The sequence below is a fragment of the Phyllostomus discolor genome, chromosome 13, assembly GCF_004126475.2.
Source record: "Phyllostomus discolor isolate MPI-MPIP mPhyDis1 chromosome 13, mPhyDis1.pri.v3, whole genome shotgun sequence".
NCBI lineage: Eukaryota > Metazoa > Chordata > Mammalia > Chiroptera > Phyllostomidae > Phyllostomus > Phyllostomus discolor.
The window spans coordinates 63,455,891-63,477,883 of record NC_040915.2 but is presented as its reverse complement, the minus strand read 5'-3'; the positions used below and the strand labels follow the sequence as shown (position 1 = coordinate 63,477,883).

At 41.2% G+C, this 21,993-nt stretch overlaps 1 protein-coding gene across 3 annotated transcripts in view; it reads right to left on the bottom strand.

Moving 5' to 3' along the window:
- Positions 1-21,509, bottom strand: part of CCDC15 (coiled-coil domain containing 15) — a 44,706-nt gene extending 23,197 nt beyond the window's left edge. Inside the window, exons 1-9 of one of the 3 annotated variants that reach the window (XM_036013768.1) lie at positions 21,288-21,509; positions 20,743-20,931; positions 18,630-18,779; positions 15,896-16,084; positions 9,370-9,483; positions 5,036-5,158; positions 4,124-4,783; positions 2,468-2,578; positions 253-372 (exon numbers count right to left, since the gene is read on the bottom strand). In XM_036013768.1, coding sequence (XP_035869661.1) covers positions 253-372; positions 2,468-2,578; positions 4,124-4,783; positions 5,036-5,158; positions 9,370-9,483; positions 15,896-16,084; positions 18,630-18,779; positions 20,743-20,922 — 1,647 coding nt within the window. In that variant the 5' untranslated portion in view covers positions 20,923-20,931; positions 21,288-21,509. The remainder of the gene's footprint in view (positions 1-252; positions 373-2,467; positions 2,579-4,123; positions 4,784-5,035; positions 5,159-9,369; positions 9,484-15,895; positions 16,085-18,629; positions 18,780-20,742; positions 20,932-21,287) is intronic. The other 2 variants (XM_028528295.2, XM_036013769.1) reach the window with 2 other exon arrangements.
- Between the last annotated feature and the right edge of the window lie 484 nt (positions 21,510-21,993).

Here is a 21,993-nt window from a genome sequence, read left to right as displayed (position 1 = left end):
AATACAATGGCCACCAGAAATACACCTTTTATAAGAAATGTACATATAAAATATGTTGTCCAATATGCAACAGTGCTCCTGACCATACCCCGGGTTTCACTGAGAGCCCTACAGCAACCTTAGGTCAGGTCAGGTTTCACACACTAGGAAATCACACAAGCATCTGCTTTTTGCTAGCCTCACCACTCCCAGCTCAGTAAGTGCCCGTCAGCCTGTTTTAATCTAGCGCTCATCCTCTGCGGTCTGCCCTACCTGTCTTCCGCTGGAAGCCTCTCGCAGGTGCTTGGGTGGAATATGCTGGTGGCCGTCCAGAAACAGATCGTCCCTCCTTTCCGCTGCCCCGCCAGTCGGCTGCTGCCTGGGGTAGAAGCTCTGAAGGATACAGAAGCACCCACCCCGCTGCATGAGCGGTGGCACCATGGCAGTGAAAATGCTGTAGGCTGCAACGGTGGCCCTGAGGTCATCTAAAGAGGCCAGAATAGTCTGACGCATTATGGCATAAAAGTAGACATTATACTTCTTGCCAGTATTATGGATCTTAACAGTGTCCACAAAGCAATCATTAAGTTTCTTCACCTATAAAATGAGGATGATAATAGAATCTATCTCCCAGGGTTATTGTGAGAATTATTTGAGACAATGGATGTAAAGTTCTAAAACAATTTTAGCCATGGGTAAGTGCTTAAGAATGTAAGCTGTTAATCACAATATTAATATTATTGATATTATTAATAAGAGACAAGCCCTGGCTGGTGTGGCTCAGTGGACTGAGTGCCAGACTACGAAGCAGAGGGTTGCTGATTTGATTTCCAGTCAGGGCACATGGCTAGGTTGCAGGCCAGGTTCCTTGGTGCGGGGAGCACAAGAGGCAACCACACATTGATGTTTCTCTCCCTCTTTTTCTCCCTCCCTTCCTCTCTGTCTAAACATAAATAAATAAAATCTTAAAAAAAAAAAGAGACAATGCCATCATCGCCATCATCATCATCATCACTGTTGTCAGTAGCATAGCTCTGGCAAGCTCAGATCAAACTCCAATTTATTTTTTGCTGCTTATTCTTTACTCTGCTTTGCCTGCTCGCTGACAGGGCCTGGATCCTGGATGTCACGTAAGATGTATTCATAACCCCCCAGAACTAACCCCCCCCTACACAGTGGGGTCTGCTCAGAGCCTGTGCTGGGAGGCAACATAACCCTGAACATCTGTTTTCCAAGCAGAGGCACCAGCAGGGCAGCAACCGGTCAGAATGGAGTGACACCTCACAGAATGACAGGATATTGCATCTTTGTCCGTTATTACTGACCTTAAAACTAAACCCCTGGAGCAGTGACTACATTGCCCTGTCAATCTTGGGCCAAAACATAAGCGATTCACTCCCTGCCACGGACTCCTCACTGAAGCACGCTCTGCTTATGCTCTGGGAGAGGCTCGGTGTTGAATACTGGGCAAAACACGCCGACGGCACTCCGGAACCAATTCCTCTCCCGAACTCTCATCTCTCAGAAACTGAGGTTGCTCGATATACTTGTTTTAAAGGAATAACAAAACACAAAATGAACTGCCTAAGCAGGAATGAGTCATTAGTGACAATGACACAGACCTCAGGGACGGTCCCAGAATAATGACACGAGGGTAAGTTAATGGTTAGGGGTGTGTGTGTGTGCGTTTAATGTAAAACTTCCGAACACACAGCAAAGCGGGAGCACAGACAGTACAATGAATCCCAGGGTGCCACCACCCAGCTTCAACAATCAGCAACATTTTCTTTTTTCACGGATCTCTTCTTCCACTTTTTTCCTGGAGTATTTTAAAGCAAATCCCAGATTATTCTGCCACTTTTTTTTTCTGCATGGGGAAAGTCTTCATTCAACAACACATTTGAAAGGAAATAAGGCAACAAGAGAATATTTTTATAATACTGCCAGCACTTTCCCAAGGTACAGCTGGGACACAGGCTGGTGGCATTTCCACAAGTAGTCCTACTCAGTGTCCCCAAAACTTCTGTGCACAAACACTAGAGGTGGTGACGTTCTGGAAGTGCTGAGGCAGCAGGCAGTCTATCTTACCCTTCATCACAACTGTTCGAGAACCGTGTGCCTGGGTGGGTGCACTACTTCAGCTGACCGAGAACGGGATCCCTTCAGTCCTTACAAGACAGTGTATAAGGTCAAATGAAAATGCTAAATGACTTGAGTTTAAAAAAAAAAAACGAAAAACTTGCTGTTAACCAATCAATATTATATATAACCTGTCTCTCATTTAACCCAAATGACAGAGGTATGCGTTCTCACCTGGAGTCTTTACAATGGGCTCATTTTGAAATAACTTAGCCTGACTCTAGAAGCCTTAATTCTGTTTCCTATCATCTATGTATATAGCTTGACAAGCTGCAGCCCAAATCTTAAGCAATTTTGTCTTCGTTACTCTTTCTGAAAGCGACAGTCCCCCCACGGTGTCCTGCTCTACCTGATCTCCAGAGGAGGCTGGAGGGTTGACGTAGTGACGGCACTCCGGAGGGAAGTCATCTCCCACGGTCTCTTCTCTCGTAAAAGGCGACGGCTGCTTGAAGAGGGCGCGCTAGAGGAACAGCAGAAACAGGAAAGAATCACAGCGTGGTAGGCTGCGGTGAGAACTCCAGGGAAACGGTACCGGGTAAGGACATTCTGGTGCCTTTTCGTCTGACCAAGGAGGTTACATTTTTAGTTTAACTCTGTAGACCTTAATTTTTAATCCCAAACCATATATACCTCAAATGTTAAGGAACTGAGGATCTGCTGCTTTTCCCCACATGATTCATGTAGGGGGCAATTACCGGAAGGTAATTGCATGGACTTTAGTGAAAGTTGTAACGTCATCTTTGTGAATTAAAACACTCTGATGGTACAATAAGAATGTGGACATGGTTTATCAGCCTTGTGAACGACAGAGCTGATTTGACGAAGACAGTTCATTAGACCAGGGGCTCCTGCATCCGACTCTGCACTTCACATCCCCAGAGGCTGAGAATGTCTAAAATCCAGTCCCCCATGTCCTGTTTCTCTCTCGCTTATTCTGCTCTACCCGATCTCTGACGAAGGCCTGGTCCTAGCCTCTAGGAGTCAGAGACTGATAATCTGCTGGAGAAAAGTCATCTTTCCCTTTCTCCTTTATCACATCACATCACATCACAACATCGCTCCTTGAAGCATACTTTGTAAAAGAAAAAATACAAACTGTAAATCGTTTAGTAGGAGTAATATGATAGCAATAATATTCTAGGCTTCATTGAGAACCTTATGGTAATTTTTTAAACCCAGGATAATGTGAAATTCTATGGAATAAAACAGAAAACCACACTTCTGGTCAGTTCTAAGGCCTAGCTGAGAACAATCTTTGCAAGCTCTAAACTGAACCCTGAACAGCTTGGTTCCCGCCGGCCTCTCTCCGTGCTCTGCTCTACCTGGCCGCTGATGGGGGCCTGAGCTCGAGGCCTGAGGAGAAGATCCTGACGGACGCCTGAAGGAAACACCTCTCTCCCTCCGCTACAAAACTGAGGATGGCTGCTTTAAATTGCTTTCTTAAAAAAAGAACAGAAAAATATCAACTATACAGATATGAAAGATAGTTTAACCAATACTACTTTAGGCTACGGCGAGAATTCGGAGTTATCTGAGGTCAGAGTTTAACTGGACATCTTATGGAATAAAATAAAACTATACTCTAGTCCACATAAGCCCAGCCACATCCCTAAGAAATTTCCTTCCTGTTGACCCCTTTCTTCTCATTTTGGCCGAACTGACCTCCGGTGGAGGGCTGGTCTTGGACCCTGGGTTAACAGGTGCTGTTGGACACTGGTGGGACACTCTTTTACCCGTCCTTCAGCTGTCAGAGAAGATGACAGCTGCCAGACGTAGTTTCCCTAATGAAGATTATTTTTAAGTAAATTGTCCAGGCAGAGATAATATGCTGCTGATAATTACTTTAAGACTTAATGAGAACTCTCCAGTTTTTAGAAATTAACCAGGAAATTATTTTTCCAACTATGAATCTCCAAATCAGTTGCAATATAGTCCCTACAAATCCAACCCCAAAATTTAAGTAGCTTATTTCTTCTTGCCATATCTCCTTCCCACTCTATTTTACCTGGTATCTGGGTAGAAAGTCCTGGTCTTGACATTTGGGCAGAATATCCTGTTCTCTGGACAAAACACACTGGTCTCTGGGTAGAAAATGCTGCTCTCGAAATCTGAGTGGAACATGCTGGTCTTTGGGCACAAAATCCTTGTTTGGACATTTTGGTATAAAATCCTGGTCCTGATATTTGGGTTGAATAGTCTGGACCTTGCATAGAAAATGTTGGTCTTGATATTTGAGTAGAATATTCTCGTCATTGGGTAGAAAGTTCTGGTCCTGACATGTGGGTAGAATATTCTGGTCTTCGGGTGGAAAAGCCTGATTTGTGGATAGAAAGTCCTGGACTTCCGACTGAATACTCCCATCTTCAAGGTCAACACTCTGGGCTTCCAGCACAGTACCCTGAGTTTCTGTCTTAACAACCCAGGCTTCAGGCTCACTGGCCTGGGCTGTAGGCTCCACAGCTTGGCCTTCAGGCTCAATGGCCTGGGAGTGTGGCTCCATATTCTGGACTCCCAGCTCAGTACTCTGGGCTCCTGACAAATCCCCACGGGCTTCTGCAAGGTAACCCTGGGTTTCTGGCAGAGTATCCTGCAGGCCCTGAAGGTGTACCTCCTTTGGCTCTTCCTCTTTAATCACAGCAAACAATGGATTTTTGAATTGTATTTTCTAAAAGTGAACATAAACATCAAATATAGAATTCCAGGTAGTAGCAACATTTTAGCTTTTCCACAAGACTCCTAAAAAATCTTGAAAGGATATGGCAGTCAAACAATTATTAGAACAAAATGTGAAATTATAGTCTTTGCTCAGCTTAACCTAGATCTACAATCCCAAACCAGTACGGCAGTGCTGGCGTCCCTGGTCCACAGTGTAATTAGTTTAATTCCCATTATACTATTTCCTTTCACTCTGCTTTACCCGAACTCTGCCGAAAGGTCTGTCCTTATCTTCTAAAAGCAGATCCTGTTGGTCCGACCAAAACAAATTTTCTCTCCCTTTCTTGTCTATTGTAATAGGTGACGATTCCTCAGAGTCCGGTTCCTAAAGAACAAACAAAAATTCTTTAAATAAAAAATCTTAAAAATCCCAAATGTATGTATTTCAGGAAAAAGCAATGTGATTGCAATAAAATCCTAGGCTTCAGCACACTACTAATATAGTTTTAGTAGGTCGGTAGAGTCAAATATTATAAAAACAGGACATCACAAGAAGAGCACAAGCATGTACCCTGAAAACTATAGAACAGTGTTGAAATGAATTAAAGAAGATCTAAATAAATAGAAAAGTCCCCATCTTCATGGATCTCTGAAGACAATATTGTAAAGACAACAATCAACTTTTACATTTGCAGTCAACTAATTTTCAACAAGAGTGTGCAGACAATTAAATGGAGAAAGAACAGCTTTTTCAAAAAGTTGTTTTGGGACAAGTAGATACCCATGCAAGAGAATTAAGACAGAACACTTTCCCATGCCATAGATAAAAATGAACTACAATGGATCACAGACCTACACATAACAGCTAAACTATAAAATTATTAGAAGAGCATACAGGAGGAGACCTTCACGACTTCAGATAAAGCAGTGGTCTATCAGATGCCACACCGAAAGAACAAGCAACAAAAGAAAACAACAGATAAACTGGACTACATCAAAATGTAAAAATCTGTGCTGCAAATGACAGCACTAAGAAAGTGAAATGACAACCCACAGAATGGGAGAAAATCCTTGCAAATCGTGTATCTGATTTGTACCCAGAATATATAGAAAACTCTTATAATTTGCTAATAAAAAGACAACCCAATTAAAAAATGGGTATCACATTGACATTTTCTCCACAGGAAATATGTAAATGGGCAATAAGCACATGAAAAGATGCTCAAGATCGTCAGTAATTAGGAAAACACAAATCAAAAGTACAGAGTGACACCATTTCACGCCCACTAGGATGGCTGTACTCACAAAGAGGGACGATGACAAGGATGGGAGAGGGTGCCAGAAAACCAAAACCCTGGCACGCTGCTGATGGGAAGCAGCTGGGCTGTCTCCTATCCGCCACAACAATAAACACAAAGTTATCATATGACCCAGAAGTTCCACTAACTACAGAAATGAATATCCGCACAAGAACATGTACATGACTGCTCACAGCACAATTACTCATAAAAGCTGAGAGGTGGAAACAATCAAAACATCCATCGACTAACTGATGAGTGGATACACCAACACGATATGGCCATACGGTGGAACATTACTCAGCAGTAAGAGGAAGTGTTGGTACACGCTACAAGTGAGTGAACTTTGAAAATACCAGGCCAGGTAAAAGAAGCCAGTCACAGAAGGCTAGCCACATACGAAGATCCCATTTACATGAGATACTTCAACAAGCCAATCTGCAGAGAGAGAAGGGAGACCAGGGGTTGTCGAGGACTGGGGACAGGGACGGAGGGACTCAGAAGCGACAGCTAACAGGTGCCAGGCTTCTTTCAGGGGTGAAGGGAATGCTCCGATTCAGACTGCAGTGAGTGTTGCACAACCCTGCGGATATATTAAAAACCACTGAATTCTACGTTTTAAATGGGTAGATTGTTAGCTATGTGAATTATACATCTCAATAAAGATTGTTTAAAAAAATACTAGTGATAAGCTTAACCCTTAAACCCATCCTTCAATAGCTGTGGATAGTTCTAATGAGCGGCTTTTCTCCCCTCCGCACTTTCCATCTCCCCACCTGACTGCCGAAATCTGTGGTCTCTGCAGACCTGGATAACCCTGAAAGGGTAGCTCTCCTTTTGTTCCTGTGTTTACCCTGATGGGTGCTGGCTTCCTACAAAGTGCTTTCTGAAGAAAATCAATACAAATACAAATGGTCTAGAGAAAGCGATATGGCAATATGCTCATGACAATAAGGGGAGTTTGTCTGAAAGACCTGGTCTGGTCTTAGCAGGTTATGGTAGTCTAATATACAATAAAAAACAAACAGTTCAACTTCAAATGCACAAATGCACAAATAAGTCATTCACACATCACACGTGGAGTGAAACAGGCTGTCATTTAGAAATGACAATCTGCCCCTATACTAGTCAGTAACAATTTCAGAAGGCTTATGATTTTGTCTTGGCACCCTGACAGAGGGCAAGCAAGTACATCTTCGACTTACATCTTCAAATCTGGAACAACAAGAACAGCCAGGTGGGGTGGCGTGTCAGTACAAGTAAGTCTGACAAGGCAACGAAACCAGAGCTCGGACAGGTCACAGACCGTTCTCCCTTCTGACTGCAAGACTCCCACTTCAGGCGACTGAGGAAGTAGAAAACCTCAGGTTTGAGGGAAAGACTACATACTTGATACATAGAAAAACTTCACTAAATTCTTAATCATTCTGAATTACAAGGTACATTTGTTTCTGGCGTTACACCCGAAAAACACATGTGCACTGTTTGGAATAGAGCAGCGGACTGAATTCGTCATCATCGCTATCACAAAAATAACGTATTACACTTAAATGGCACCTTTGACATCTAAAACTGGTTTATACAAGAATGTTATCTCAGACCTAATCCTCCTCCCTTCTACTGGATAACTACTTCAGTCAGACCTGTGACCAGTACTCTTTGTGGAAGAACAATCGAATGGTTTGAACATGCTCCATACAATATAAAATATCGGTCTCTAAAACCTGTTAACCCTTTTTTCTAGAAGGTGTCTAATGGCCTCATTCTAACAAGACCCTGGGGTCAATCTATGGCCCAAACTATAGTACGGTAAGTCACTGAGGAGAATTGAATACAAAACAAACTCTACTGCAAGTCACAATAAGACAACGCTAGAACAAGGTAGCCATTCTGAAGCACCTAAGATGGAATGCCGTATGTGGACATACACCACATCCACTTGCATTTTTATATGTAACTACAGATTTCTTAATTCACACTGGAGAGGGGGACGTTATAGTTTAGTATTCTACCAACTGCAAACGTATGAGTGACAAATGTTTTTGACTGTTGTGAGGAAATACTTAAGGAAAAAATACCAAAACTAAAACATATATGCATAATCTGGGAAAATGTAAAAGAATACCAAATAGGAAGTGAGACTGAGAAAGAACTAAATAAGACACAGAGTCGATGATGTAAAAAAAAAAAAAAAAAGAGTAAAAAAGACTAATGGTCAATTTTTTGAGATTCTGCCTACCAAAACTTGAAACTAACCCTAAAATTAAGTAAACACAGGAAAGTGTAGAGTTTAGCACCTAAATTTGTGAACCCCAAAATAAGCAGGTACCAAAGCAATGCTATTTTACAAGTATAGCCTTAAATATCATTTTAAGTCCAGGTCCACATTTGGGTTCCAATTATTCACTCTTACCTTATCTTTTGAATCAAAACATTTTTTTAAATACTGGTATTTTTTCCTAATTAGAAAGCAAAATATATATAATACAAAAAATTTTTGAAGAAAACCGGGAAAAGAAAATAAAAATCCCCTGTAATAAAACGACCCAAAAACAACCAATGTTGACTGATTCTTGGTCTATACACACGGTGTTCTCTCTATTTTGCTTTAGTTTTTTCATAACACTTCTCACTTGAAATTACATTCCATGCAGAACAGAACAGACATCTATGTGCATATTTGCCACATGCCTCCCCGCTAGCACAGAAGCTCCTCGAGGGACCTCGGTCCCTCCTCTGCCACTGCAAACCCTGCCCTTGGAACAACACCTTGGCAATGGCAGATGTCCCTTCAATACTGGCTGAATGAATTTTTAATTGAGGTTTTACTATATATAATTTTGTATCCTACTTTTTTCACTGAACTTTATGTCACAGACACTTTACCTTGTCTTCAGATGTTCTTTGAAAGCATATTTTTTAGAATGGCTATATAGAAATATATCATCATTTTTTAACCATTCCCTACTATTGGATATTTAAGGTTATTTCCAATTATTTTAAAGATCTCAAGAATGGTGAGATGACATATAAATAAATCATCATCTGAATTTTTATCCCTACTTTTAAAAACAATTTATTAAAAAATTAATTTACCTCCTGGCTGGCATAGCTCAGTGGATTGAGTGCGGGCTGCGAACCAAAGTGTCTCAGGTTCAATTCCCAGTCCGAGCACATGCCTAGGTTGCAGGCCATGGCCCCCAGCAACCGCACATTGATGTTTCTCTCTCTCTCTCTTTCTCCCTCCCTTCCCTCTCTAAAAATAAATAAATACAATCTTTAAAAAAAATTAATTTACCTCTTGGGTGGGAAAGCTCTTCCTTGTATCATCTGGAAACACTGATGCATTTTTTTCACTCACGGTTTTAAAGGATGCCAGCCGGCGACGCGCCTGTTTCATGGTTTGACTAAGCTGCCAGGAAAAGGGGGAAAAAAGCAAACAAAAACTGGATAAAGTCTTAATACCAAATCCACTAAAGTGTTCCAACACGAAAACAGGCCCCTATTATTAAAAAATGCCAGACCTAAGACAAGAGGATTACTTGCAAAGGAGACTGGGACCTGCTGGTAGTGTTGTTATAACACTATTTTTGTTATTCTAAGAGACTGATTTCATAACTTGATTATAAGTGCTATTACTCAAATTGTTTTATAATAAGGCATGTTTTATATTATTTACACAAAAATATCAGAACCTGAAAGTCTGAATTAATACACTTAGAAATTACTGAACAGACCCATTCCTTACCTTCTGTCCATCTTCTCAGTAAGGAATTATTCCTTTATTTCTTCAGCTGGCCCTCCCACGCCTGTCTTTTATCACTCCTTGCTGGATTTCTCTATTCCTAGTCCTCCTAAAATTTTTTCTTCCATTTACATAAATCCCCCCTTCACCACTAAGTTAACTAAGAATACAAACTCAAACATCTCAACAGAACCAATCAATCAGTTTTAAGTACTCTAGGTAACAGCTGATAACGAGCATGAACACTAAATATGTTGACTTTGTGTTTACTCCTAATCTCTACCCAGTAATTTCAGTAAGCACCTACTTTGATTTCTTTTTCAGAGAAGCACAGCTTTCACAAATATGTATAGAATGTTCCTTTAAGGAAAGTACAGAAATGAGCAAAGTACTTTTTTTTTAGGCTGAGCAGTATATACCACATGAAAGAAAAGCATATCCCTGTATTACTCAGTAAAATTAGAGCAAAGCAGGGACCAGCTGTAACCCAACCAGTGGAAGTTTAAAGAGATTAATTCCCCTTTGAAGAGAAATCATGACTATGATTTACAGATATAAATAGCAAATGCTTTATGATTTTTACTAATAGTGATCTAGGGACAAAAACACTCACTCCCAGACCAGTTTCCTTTTAGCACATCACCTCTGTTTCGTCCTTTCTTCCAGAAGGTCTATACCTCAAGCCAGAGAAATCAACTTGAAACAGCACTCTTCATTCCAAGAGTAAGATTTCTACATTTGGTTAGGTAGCACAGAGTGGCTAAAGAGGTCACAACAGTTACTTACAATGCAAGGAGAGATACACGTGCAGTTGAGGTTATGAAACATACAAAGTCATGAATATGCCTACTTTTACTCACTGCCAAGTGCAGTGCATGCTACTGCCCTGCATGATGTAGCAGGTTTAAATCAGAGTCCACAATTTCTCTTTCCCATCAACTCTAAGCCTCTGTTAAAGTCACAGATTGATTTTAGTCCCTTAAACAGGAATTCAACTGGCCCAGCAGTTGGAATATACATTATATTCATTCTGTTCTCTGTCATTACCGAAAGCCTTCAGCAAACCTCAGCCCAAAGGCCCTTTCAGTGAACTGCTACGAGAACTAAACAATGACTACCTGAAGATATCCGTTCCTAATCCCCGAAACCTTTAACTGTTTCTTTAAAAGGAGAAAGGACCTTTGCAGGTGTGATTAAGTCAAAGATCTTGAGATGAGGAAATAATACTGGATTATCCAGATGGGCCCTAAATGCCATCACAAATACCCTCATAAGAGGTAGGGAAGACCCGACATACAGAAGGGGAAAGGTGATGGAAAGACAAAGGCAGGGACTGCTCTACAGTGGCTGCGAGCACAGGAATGCCAGCAGACATCCAGAGCTGGAAGGGTCAAGAGATAAATTTCCCCCTCAAATCTATGGAAGAAACACAGCCCTGCTGACCCCTTGACTTTGGCTCACTGACACTGCCTGTGGACTGAACTGAAGGCCAGAGAACACACTTCTGCCTTGTGAAGCCACTAAGTTTGAGGTAATGTGTTACAGCAGCCACAGGAAACTAATACCAGGACTGAAGTCACTGTTAATAAGCATCAAACAAAAACAAAAACTGCAGGGATGTTACAAATCAAATTACGTGAAATGAATAGGTATATAAGTACATTTCTCTTATTGCAAGATACTGATGATCATTACATATATTTGTGAGTGTGTGTATGTATATGTACATTTGTATGCATAACATATTCATGTATTCACATATGTAAGTTAAAAAACATAGCTATGTTTGTGTCTGTGCATTGTGTGTATGTGACTCCTCAAAACATAAAACTTGACCCAAGTCTTTTCTATACTGAAAGTTTACACAGTTTTCACACTTTTGTAGCTTTTATTAATAAAGACTGGCACTGAATCTTTAACCAAGATTAAAGACTCCCCGATGTAAATGAGTTGTTCATAATTACACAGAAAGTCTAGTAAATATAACTATCAATAAGCAAAGGAATTGCTGACTGATAAAATAAAAGTGTTCTACACAAGTAAATTTTGAGGCTTAAATCTCAAAATCTAAAGCAAACAATGATCATAGTAAAATGAAATTTAAAACTTCAAATATCTAGTATATAATTAAACAAATGTATAGATTATATATCTACGGCATTGTTCCCCATTCATGGTTCTTATTTTCTTCAGTTCTTTAATGTAATTTTTTTTAGACAATTAGGGATTAGAAACAAGGAATTTATATGTAACTGTATAAATGAAACATAGTGTAGTAACACTACGTAGATCATGGGAAAAGAGTATAGATGATTCTCACATTTACAGAATTCCACTTACTCTATTGCCATGAGGGCCTAATGCCCATTTTAAATGTATGTTATTGCCACACAAATCTACCCAAAGCTACAATCAAGGTACAATGCAGTTTATTGGCAAATAATAGCAGACTGATTTTTAAATGTGTTTAACTTGTCAATGGCCACAAAAGTAGTATACAATTAAAACTTCAACTCACATGAATCCCTAATTACAGCCCATGAACCCCAAAGCAATGCATCAATTGCATTAGCTTTCTTTCATCATTAAGTAGGCACACCAAGCTTCAGGCTGGCCAGTAACCTAGACCTAATACAAAAAGGCAGGCTGGGCCAAAAAAGACTCCTTATCTTACTTAATGAACTAGGAAGTAGTCAGAGACAGGAACTGAACCTTAAAGGTGCTAAGCTAGAAAAACAAGGCTAAAGAAGTCTCAAGAATGCCAAAGTTTCAGAGCTGTGATGAGGAGAACCCCAGGTAACAGTAGGAAAATCAGTAAGAGAGAAGCACACATGGAGACACAGGGCGACCAGCTCTCCCAGGTGGCCGGGAGCCATGCCAGCGAGGTTCAGCACTGCAAGTTTCAGGTCCTTGGAGACCCCTCGAGCTCAGGCAAATGGGAAACATTAGTCACCCTCAGAGAACAAGTGAATCAATCAAGTTAATGATCAAATTCTAGTGTGAAGGTCAAAGATCCCACGCTATTGGGGCCATTGGAGCTACTGCAGATCCAGAAAATCCTTCTGGCCGCGGACTCCTGAAGGAAGTCGGGATTTGTGTGAGTTTGTGATTCTGCCTTTATTACCCCATGCTTATGCTTAAAACAAATGCACCCCTGCTCGGGCTGGCCTGAATTCTTGCAGCCAAAAATGCCTCACTGAAACATTGTTTTAATTCAATGTTTGATTACAGAAATCTTAGCAGGTTATCCCACATCTCTTAAATCTTTACTTAACTACCAAAATTAATTGCTATTCCCCAGTTTGAAAAAGCTGGAAAACTTGCATTATAAAAAGAAAATAAAAATAAAAAACAAAAATAAAAAGCTGTGACACACCATACTAGAAAAGAAACAGTGGCAAACTTAATAGTCTACAGGCAAATAGAAAGTTAATATATGGTAAGAATGACCGGCTGTTCAATTCCTCACCCAAGTGAAGTTACCAAGGGTCCCCACGGGAAGCCGGCCCCCAGAGGTGAGCACTAGCCCTGTGACACAGTGCAGGGGCTAAGCTAGTTCGTGTGAGCACTTGAAGTTCCTCCCAGGTCTGTGACTGGAGATCCTAACTTCAGCTGCCCCACCTTATCTCATCCGAAAACAAGCAGGCATTAGGAATGTGGAAATCCAAAAGAAGAAAAATGATAGGTATAATCATTTCTTTGACGTGTTCTTAGAAATCGCCCCGGTATTTTATCCTCTGCCACTGGGGAGTACGAAACTAGGCCCAAAGGGTAAAAATTAAAGGGAGGAAGATTTTCACCAACTACATTGAAAAAAAGACTTGTAATAATTTCAAACTTTCTAAAAATTAAATAAAAGTCTAAAAAGTGAGTTGATCAATAGTGGCAGCATTTTCTAGCAGAAATTACATGGATATATATATATATATATATATATACACACACACACATATATATATACACACATTTGAGATATTATACAATAAAAAGAATTCCTTAGCGAAAGGTTAGACTAGAAAATGTCTTTTCTAACATTTAATTTAAAATGCAAATAAAGTCAAACCTGTTGGAAACTTCAAGCATACGCAGAAGTAGACAGAATACTACAACAAACCCCCACATACACACCAACCAGATGTCATATATCAATTCCCGGCCAATCTTGCTTTATTTATACCCCCCTACTTCACCTCGCCTTTGTATTATTTTCAAATATACCCCAGAAGTCAAACCATTTCAACCTTAAATAAAGGATGAACTATTCCAAGCAAGATTTTATGTTTCTATCACTCCAAGACACTAACGTTCAGAAAGTGAATTGCATTCACTATTTATTCAGTTTAGTAGATAAACTGAAGACATCAGAGCTTGAGGTCTCAATGACGAGCTCTTAGCGCCATCTAGTGGATAAAAACCGCAACAGAAACGGTAAAATTAGCAAGTATCGTTCTGCTTAAAGTACTTGCAGTCACTGAACATTCTTCAGCAGTTCATCTTCTTTTAAGAAAAAAACTGTATACTTTTAAAAATTGTGTAACCTTTAAGCTTCTCATAACCTGATTTCCTCTGACCTATCTAACCTCATTTGCTGTTTTCTCCTCTGTAAACTATCATCAGAAGGGCACTTGTTCCCAAATACGCCAAGCCCATTACATACTCTAAGACTTTCAACTGCCCCTCCTATCTCAAAATTCTCTTGAAGTTACCAGGTCAATTCAGCTCAACAATCCAGAATACACAGCTCAATTCCACCTCTTCCAGGAATTCTTCCCCAAGTAGTCCTTTGGAATTTTCATTTTTTTGAACTCTCACAATTTTATCACCCAAAACAACAAATGTCTCTATCTTAATATCTAATAAATAGGAGGCCTATTAATTTTGTATCTCTACTTGTAAATATAAACCCCACAAAGGGTCTTATTTCACATTTCATTAGTATCTCTGCAATGTTTAACAAACAGTGTATCTGATGGACTGATCTGTTTATGTATTACACAGGCGAAGTAAAATCCTCAGCACAGTGGAATTTGTGGCTACAAAGGCAATACAAGCAAGGACTATGTCTGTCTTAGTCAATATTCGATCCCTTTGATTTTATGCAGTGCCTGGCTCAATAACTATTTGATCAACAAATTGTTCATAATCTTATAAAAGAAAACAAAAATGATGACTACAAACCCAACAGACAAAAAAAAGTTGTGTTTGGGACAAAGAAAAAACATTTTTTAAAAAAAGTAATTCAGCATAACGTGCTTATAAAGCTTTCCCTGCTTACACTAATAGCACAGGTGGATTTGTTTCATACTTATGAACAGCACATTAGCGCTCACACAACTTTTGTTTTCACATAATCATCATTTCCCACATTTCACTCTCCTTTCACTATCACTAGGAATATAATTTTTCAGTGATAAGATGAAGAATAATTCCCATAACAAACCTGAAAAATGCATCTACTGGACTCAAGCTCAGGCACAGGAAGAGGGGAGCTGATTGGATGGCGTCGAACAAGTCAAGTGGATGGATCTACTACTTGTGGTGGTTAATTTTTAAATACTGGGTACATTAAATGAATCACTAAATGAAAGCCAAGGTTAAAAAAACTCTGAGTGTGTTAACTGACAGTTTCCTATATTGTTACTTGACTTTTGGACCTACTTACTCATCAAAGGACAGAAAAAAAAAACATAAACAAAGTGCCCCATAAATGTATTAAACCTTTTTGCAACAGTGGTTAGGAATTGCTTCTGTCCAAATGCTACAAACTTACCCAAACACAATTCAAACAAAATTGGGAAAATGTATGTCCTTTGACCCAAAGCTCTTTCTAATAAGGTTTGAAAGTTAATACTTTAGCAACTTACATTAGATGATTCCAAAGTATCTTATTGAAAATATATATACATTTTTAAAAATATTTATAAAAATAAACATCATCCCAATAATTCCTCACTTTACAAAGATAAAAAGAGGTGATAAAAAGTGAAGTTGACTATGAAACCTCCTAATCTCTACTTCACATCCTAGATATGTCACACATCCAAAAAAATCACAGACATAAAGCACAATATGTACTTACAGCCTGGGCTTGTTGGAATAATTGATTCTGGTTCTCTCTGTCTTCTAGTCCATCCCCAAGCATCTGGGAAGGAGGTAACCTAGCACTTCCAATAGCAGCATTCAAGTTGTCTGGAAAAACACTTGTTCTTTTAGGAGTTAAGTATGCTGGATCTGAAGAATGCATGGCTATGCAGCTTTCTTTTTCTGCCTACACACCAAAAAAGAAAGAGTGACAAGATTCTGGTAAGGCTCTACTCTAATCCAGTGCAATCGAAGAATGCCTATAAGCAGCCCAAAGTATTTAAGTCAGGGGGAGGTAGCAGAAAGCTTTAAAGTAACATTTACCAGGCATTTGCCATGTGCTATAACTTTATCATGTCTAATTCCCACAACAGTCTCATAAGACAAGAATATCTCCACTTTATAGGTGAAGAAACTACAGTCCAGAGGAGTGAAGTCATTAGCCCAAGATCACATTGCTAGTAAAACAGCATAAGCCAGGTCAGCACCACAGAGAAGTGAGAAGACCCCTTTGCATCTCCCCTTAGATTTTCAGCATGTCAGACATCTATAATCCAATCAAGATTCCTCTGGTTAACACACAAACACAGCTGAGGATCTGTACATCGGTACAGCTGAAGGCGGGCATATTGAACACACACGGGAGGCAGGATGGAAGGAAGGACAAGGATGGTGTCTACAGATGCAGCTGGACAGTCCCCCGCGGCCCCAGCTAACAGGGTCGTGGTGGAGGAGTCAGAGTGCAGTTCCCACACTATGGCCCGGTGGAGGTTCAGAGGGGCAGAAGCAGCCCAGTGCCCAAGAATCTGGCTCCCTACCCCCACCCTCACTCCCACCCCCTATTGCTTGGAACCCAGTAGCCACAGCAGAGATTTGTCTAAGAGCACAGGGGTGCTGGCAGCCACTAGGAACAAGGAGGCAGCACTGTGGGCTTGCAAACTCAGCTCCTCCCTACCTACCACAAGGTGGTGCCCCAAGACCAACGCAACCTGGACACAGCAGGGACACTCACCACCCTGGTCACTCAGGAGTCAATTTCCACAACAGGAACACCACCCCCAGGCACTAGTAGCACAGGTAAAGAAAACAAAAGTTGTACGGGAGCTGCAAAGTGATCTGCAGATGGCTGCTACTTGTGCTGGGCTTGGAGGTGCCCAGGCAAAGCCAAGCTGTGAACCAAGGCCAGCTGCTGTTGATGCCAGGCCTGGGGCCGCTTAGCAAGAGCTAAGGGGCTTGCTGAGGCCAGATCTGCTTACTTGAGAGAATTTAAGAAAATCTGAAGCATGAGCCAAGACAGCCATCTCTATGGAAAAGCTACTGGAAACAACCTGGGTGGGCCTAAAACTTAGGGGGGCAGGGCAGGGCCTCAGAGATGGTTTTGTGAATTTGACTCCAAAGGAAACGAAAGCAGAAAGCAGAAGTAAACAACCAGGACTACACCAAACTAAACAGCTTCTGCAGAGCAAAAGAAACCATCAGCAAAATAAAGGGACAACCCACCAAATGGGAGGAGGTATTCACAAATGACATGTCTGATAAGGGGTTAATATCTAAAATATATAAAGAATTCAAACAACTCACCAACAAAACCCCCAAAAATTGGATTAAAAAATGTACAGGGATCTGAACATTTTTCAAAGGAAGACACAGAACAGGTCAACAGACACAAAAAGATGCTCGACACCACTGGTTGTTAGAGAGATGCAAATCAAAACCACAGTGAGACACAACCTCACGCCTGTTGGAAGGGCTGTCATCAAAAAGACAAGAAACAAGCACTGGAGAGAATGTGGAGTAAAGGGAACCCTTGTACAGTGTTGGTGGGAACAGAAATTGGTACAGCTACTGCGGAAAAAAGTATAGGGATTTCCTTAGAAATTAAGAATAGAGCTATCATATGACCCAGCAATTCCTCTTCTGGATATTTGCCTGAAAAATATAAAAACACTAATTCATAAAGGCACATGCACCTCTGTTTACTACAGCATTATTCACAAGAGCCAAGACACGGAAACAACCTAAGTGTCCATCAACGGATGAATGGATAAAGAAGATGTGATACATATATATATTTTTTAATATCATGTATATAACTAAATACTACTACTTAACCATATATATATGTATTTAGCCATATATGTGTGATATATATGTATAAATAACCATGTGGCAACATGGATGGATCTTCAGGGTATTACGCTAAGTGAAATAAGTCAAACAAAAAGGACAAAAAGCATATTTCAGTCATATGTGAAATATCAACCAAAAAATCAACACGCTAACAAAACAAACAAAAACAAACTCATAGATCACAGACAACAGAACAGTGGTCACCAGAGGGAAGACAAAATGGGTAGAGAGGGTCCACCCCACGGTAATGAAGGAAACTGGACACTGGGCGCTGAGCATGCAACAGAGTGCACAGACAACGAATTATGTTGCACACCTGAAATTTATACTATGGACCAGTGCTACCTCAATAAATTTAATTTTAAAAACTAGCATAAGCCAGAATTCAAACCCAAACCTGAATACAAAACTGTGATAGTTTTTAACTAGTGAAAGCAAAAATGAGTGAGAACAACACAGCAATAAAACACGGCTTCTCTCCATACACATCTACTGCCCTCCCCAGCAGATCAGATGGTACAAAGCGTGGAATCAAAGGCAAGTGACTGCTCATCTCATAACACGCACACTTCCCATCCACTCAGCGCTCACTCTGAACTCACTGCTTCGTAAGACTTCTGAAGCTGCTGCTTCTTCCTCAGCCTCATTTGTTGGTTTACTCGGTATTTGACTTGTCTCTGGAAATGCTTCAAAGCTTCTTGTTTTTTTCTTAACCGTTCCTTTACTTCTTTTTCAATCATATATGCTGAAGTCTTCAAAGATGAAAGATAGAAAACAAAATAAAATGTCAACAGTTTTTCCCATTGGGGCTCTGTTATAAATACAAAGCAGTTGGTAAACAATCCTGAAAAAAACAACTCAGTTCTAGAATCCAAAATTCCCAGTTGCATAAGGAAATCACAGGAGTTCAGAGATGATAGTCTAGGCATAGCTAGGGAGTACCGAGAACTTAAAAAGCAAATCACACACTCAAAACTGGAATTTGTGAGTACTCAAATCAAATCTTAATTTTTCATTGAACTGAAAACAAACAGTATCTTCATTAATTTTTAATGAGCCAATTCAAATCTATCTTATGCCATACATTTTCTAAAGAGGGTGAAACAGTCCAGACACCCCAGACCACTTGCTACTCGCCAAATATGTCTTATTCTAAAATGCCTCACACTCAGAATTATGCTCCAATTTTTAACCCAGCATGCTCTCCCTGCAGTCTCTGTCCAGGAAAGGCCTACTTATCTTCAAGCCTACCTCGTACCCACCTCCGGGCACCATCCACCATCCTTTCTTCCTCTAAGGTCTCTCATGCTATGGGACCTCTGATGAAGGTTAACTGAACACAGTTTTCTTGATTCCACCATTAGATTATGATCTCTTTGAGGGCAGGAAATATATTTAATTCTCCTTTGTTTCCTCTACAGTATATAACATAGAGGTTTGAGTATGGCGGTACTCAATATTTAAGTAATGCTCAATTCCAACACATACTCTAAGCAATTTGAACATTTTATCCCATTTGAGTCCCTGATCAGTATTCACAAAGTCTTATCTTTCTTCTTTAAATACCATAGTCTTGGCACTTAATCATATAGTACTCAAATACTCACAATCCTTTCTAAAAATAGGCAGTGCAGCAATAAATAAATGAATATGTGCATATATACATACAAACGTAAATAAAATAAATAAATATACAACATATTTACTGTTTGCATTACTGTTTAACATTTACTGGAAGCATATTTCTTCTCTGATATCAAGGACCACTAAGTAAACATAACTCAGACTTTTCCCCTTCATTCTCACACCCTATCTATACATTCAGAAGACCTTCCCACATTTTCTGCATTCCATAAATATTTAGCGAATGCCCCTATTTACTAGACACTAAGATAAATGTGGAAACACAATGATAAATAAGATTATTCCCCTGTGACCTAGGAGCTCACAGTCCATCAGGCAGATATGTAAATAACTTGCTATCAATGTAAGGCAGTAAAAGCCACAAGAAAATTCGAACAAATAGCTAAGTCAAACGGTTTGGTGAAAGACTATAACAGTCTTGTTGCAAAATTGTCCTGGTGTGTTAATTAGTTCGTATGAGCATGTGAGCGTTATCATGGAAACAGGCACACAGGTAAACTTTGCTGCCAGTTTCCCTTCATTCGAAATGCTCCTTCCTCTTTACTGTTTTGAACCTACAGCACAGCCAGTCTTTAAGGGCCGTCACAGAGTGTATTTCCTCATTCATTCATTCGTTCAGCCAGTTTTCCCTGAAAACCTACTATAAGCCAGGACAGCAACAAACAGAACATGAAGGTCTCTGTCCTTGTGGAGCTTACAGTTAAGCTTTCTCAAAACCCCCGTCAGAAGTAATCTCTTCCTCTTCTATCCCATGGCTGCTTGCTGTATGAATCCCAAACTTACCAAAAACTTGAAGTAATCAATTAATGTTACATGAAATGGGGCCCACTGTCGCCCTGACGACACTGCACAAATGTCTGGAAGATACAGGGCCAATTGCATGTGCATAACAAGCAATCAAGAGTTTGTGAAGCAAACTGAAATATATAACCTACATGTAAGTTTTGGCCAATACATACGGGTTTGTTCTATAATCCTAATGCAAGAATATATCTATTTATGGCACACTGAAGAGACTGATAAGAAAGATGGGGCGGGAACACCACCACTTTGGCTCACGCTGGCACTCACACAGGCTGGGATTTCCGAACTCTGTGGGGAGGCAGGTTCCACCCACGCGCCCACTGGTACTACAGCCTGGTTCCTCTCCGCCAGCACTGCCAGCACGTCCTTGCTCTTCAGGGGGTTTAAAGCCAAGGGCAACCTGGTGCTATTTCGAGGCTTCTTGAGGGAGGCCATACTTCCTGGCATCTGTGACTCCTGGTTAGAAGAAAAGGAAAGCATAAAATCTTCAAACGACCGCGTTACAGCTCCACTTCCTAACACATGAGCCACAATGCCCGGAAATGGAGAGAAGCTTTGGAGAGGGCAGGGGACTGACAGCGAGTGGAAGAACGAAGATTCCGGAAGAAGGAATGGAAAAAGAAGTGGGAATAAGGGAAGGCGGGGGGCTTAAAGATAGCCTTCTGGAAGGAATGATGGGGGCGCTGAGGGAGAGACAGGCAGGTGTGATTGACAGAACGAGGGCTGTACCCAGCAGTGGCACAGCGAGGCGACCGGGAGGACTGACCCCAGCAGCCCGAGAGAAGGGCGGCTGGGAGGACTGGGGTGAGAACCTGAGTTTGAGGCAGAGTCCAGATAATCCGTATCCGCTTATGGGGGGCACGCTGAACAAAGAGGGGGCCTCGGGTCAGACAAAACCTATTTCTGAGGCCTCGGGGTCCCACACCTGTTGAGATAGAGCCCGCGACTCTCCAAACTCAAGCTACTCTTGACACCAAACAAACCGTCTCCGTTAAACCGCCACTTTCGGGCGGGCCGCCCTGCCTCGCCCCGCCTCGCCCCGCCTCGCCCCGCCCCTCAGTCTCCCTGAACCCGCCCCTTCCGGACTACCGTCACCTCCTTGGGGCTGGTAGGGCGTGAGGGCGGGGCTGGTAGGGCGTGGGGGCGGGGTTCGGGCTCCAGAGTCCGTCACTTCCGGCGAAGGGGCGGGACTTGTGAGGGCGTGAGGAACAGGGCGGAAGCGAGTGGGTTGGCCGGGACCGTCTTCCAGGCAGTTGCGGCGGTCTGCCGGGCCAACTGATGGGCCGCCGTAGTTTCAACGCTGAGACTGTCCCAGATCCTCCAGAAAACAGGGATTCGCCGGGCTGGAAACCTGGCCGGGCGGCAGGTGTCCCAATTGAGGGGAGCACAGGAAAAGGAAGAAAAAATGCGGGCCTAACAGGGGTTCCTGGAGGAGCAATAAGTCATAGTGATCCTTTGCCCGCCTCGTTACGTTTACATGTTCATATATTTGAACATCGCAGCCTTGTGAGTGGTCTC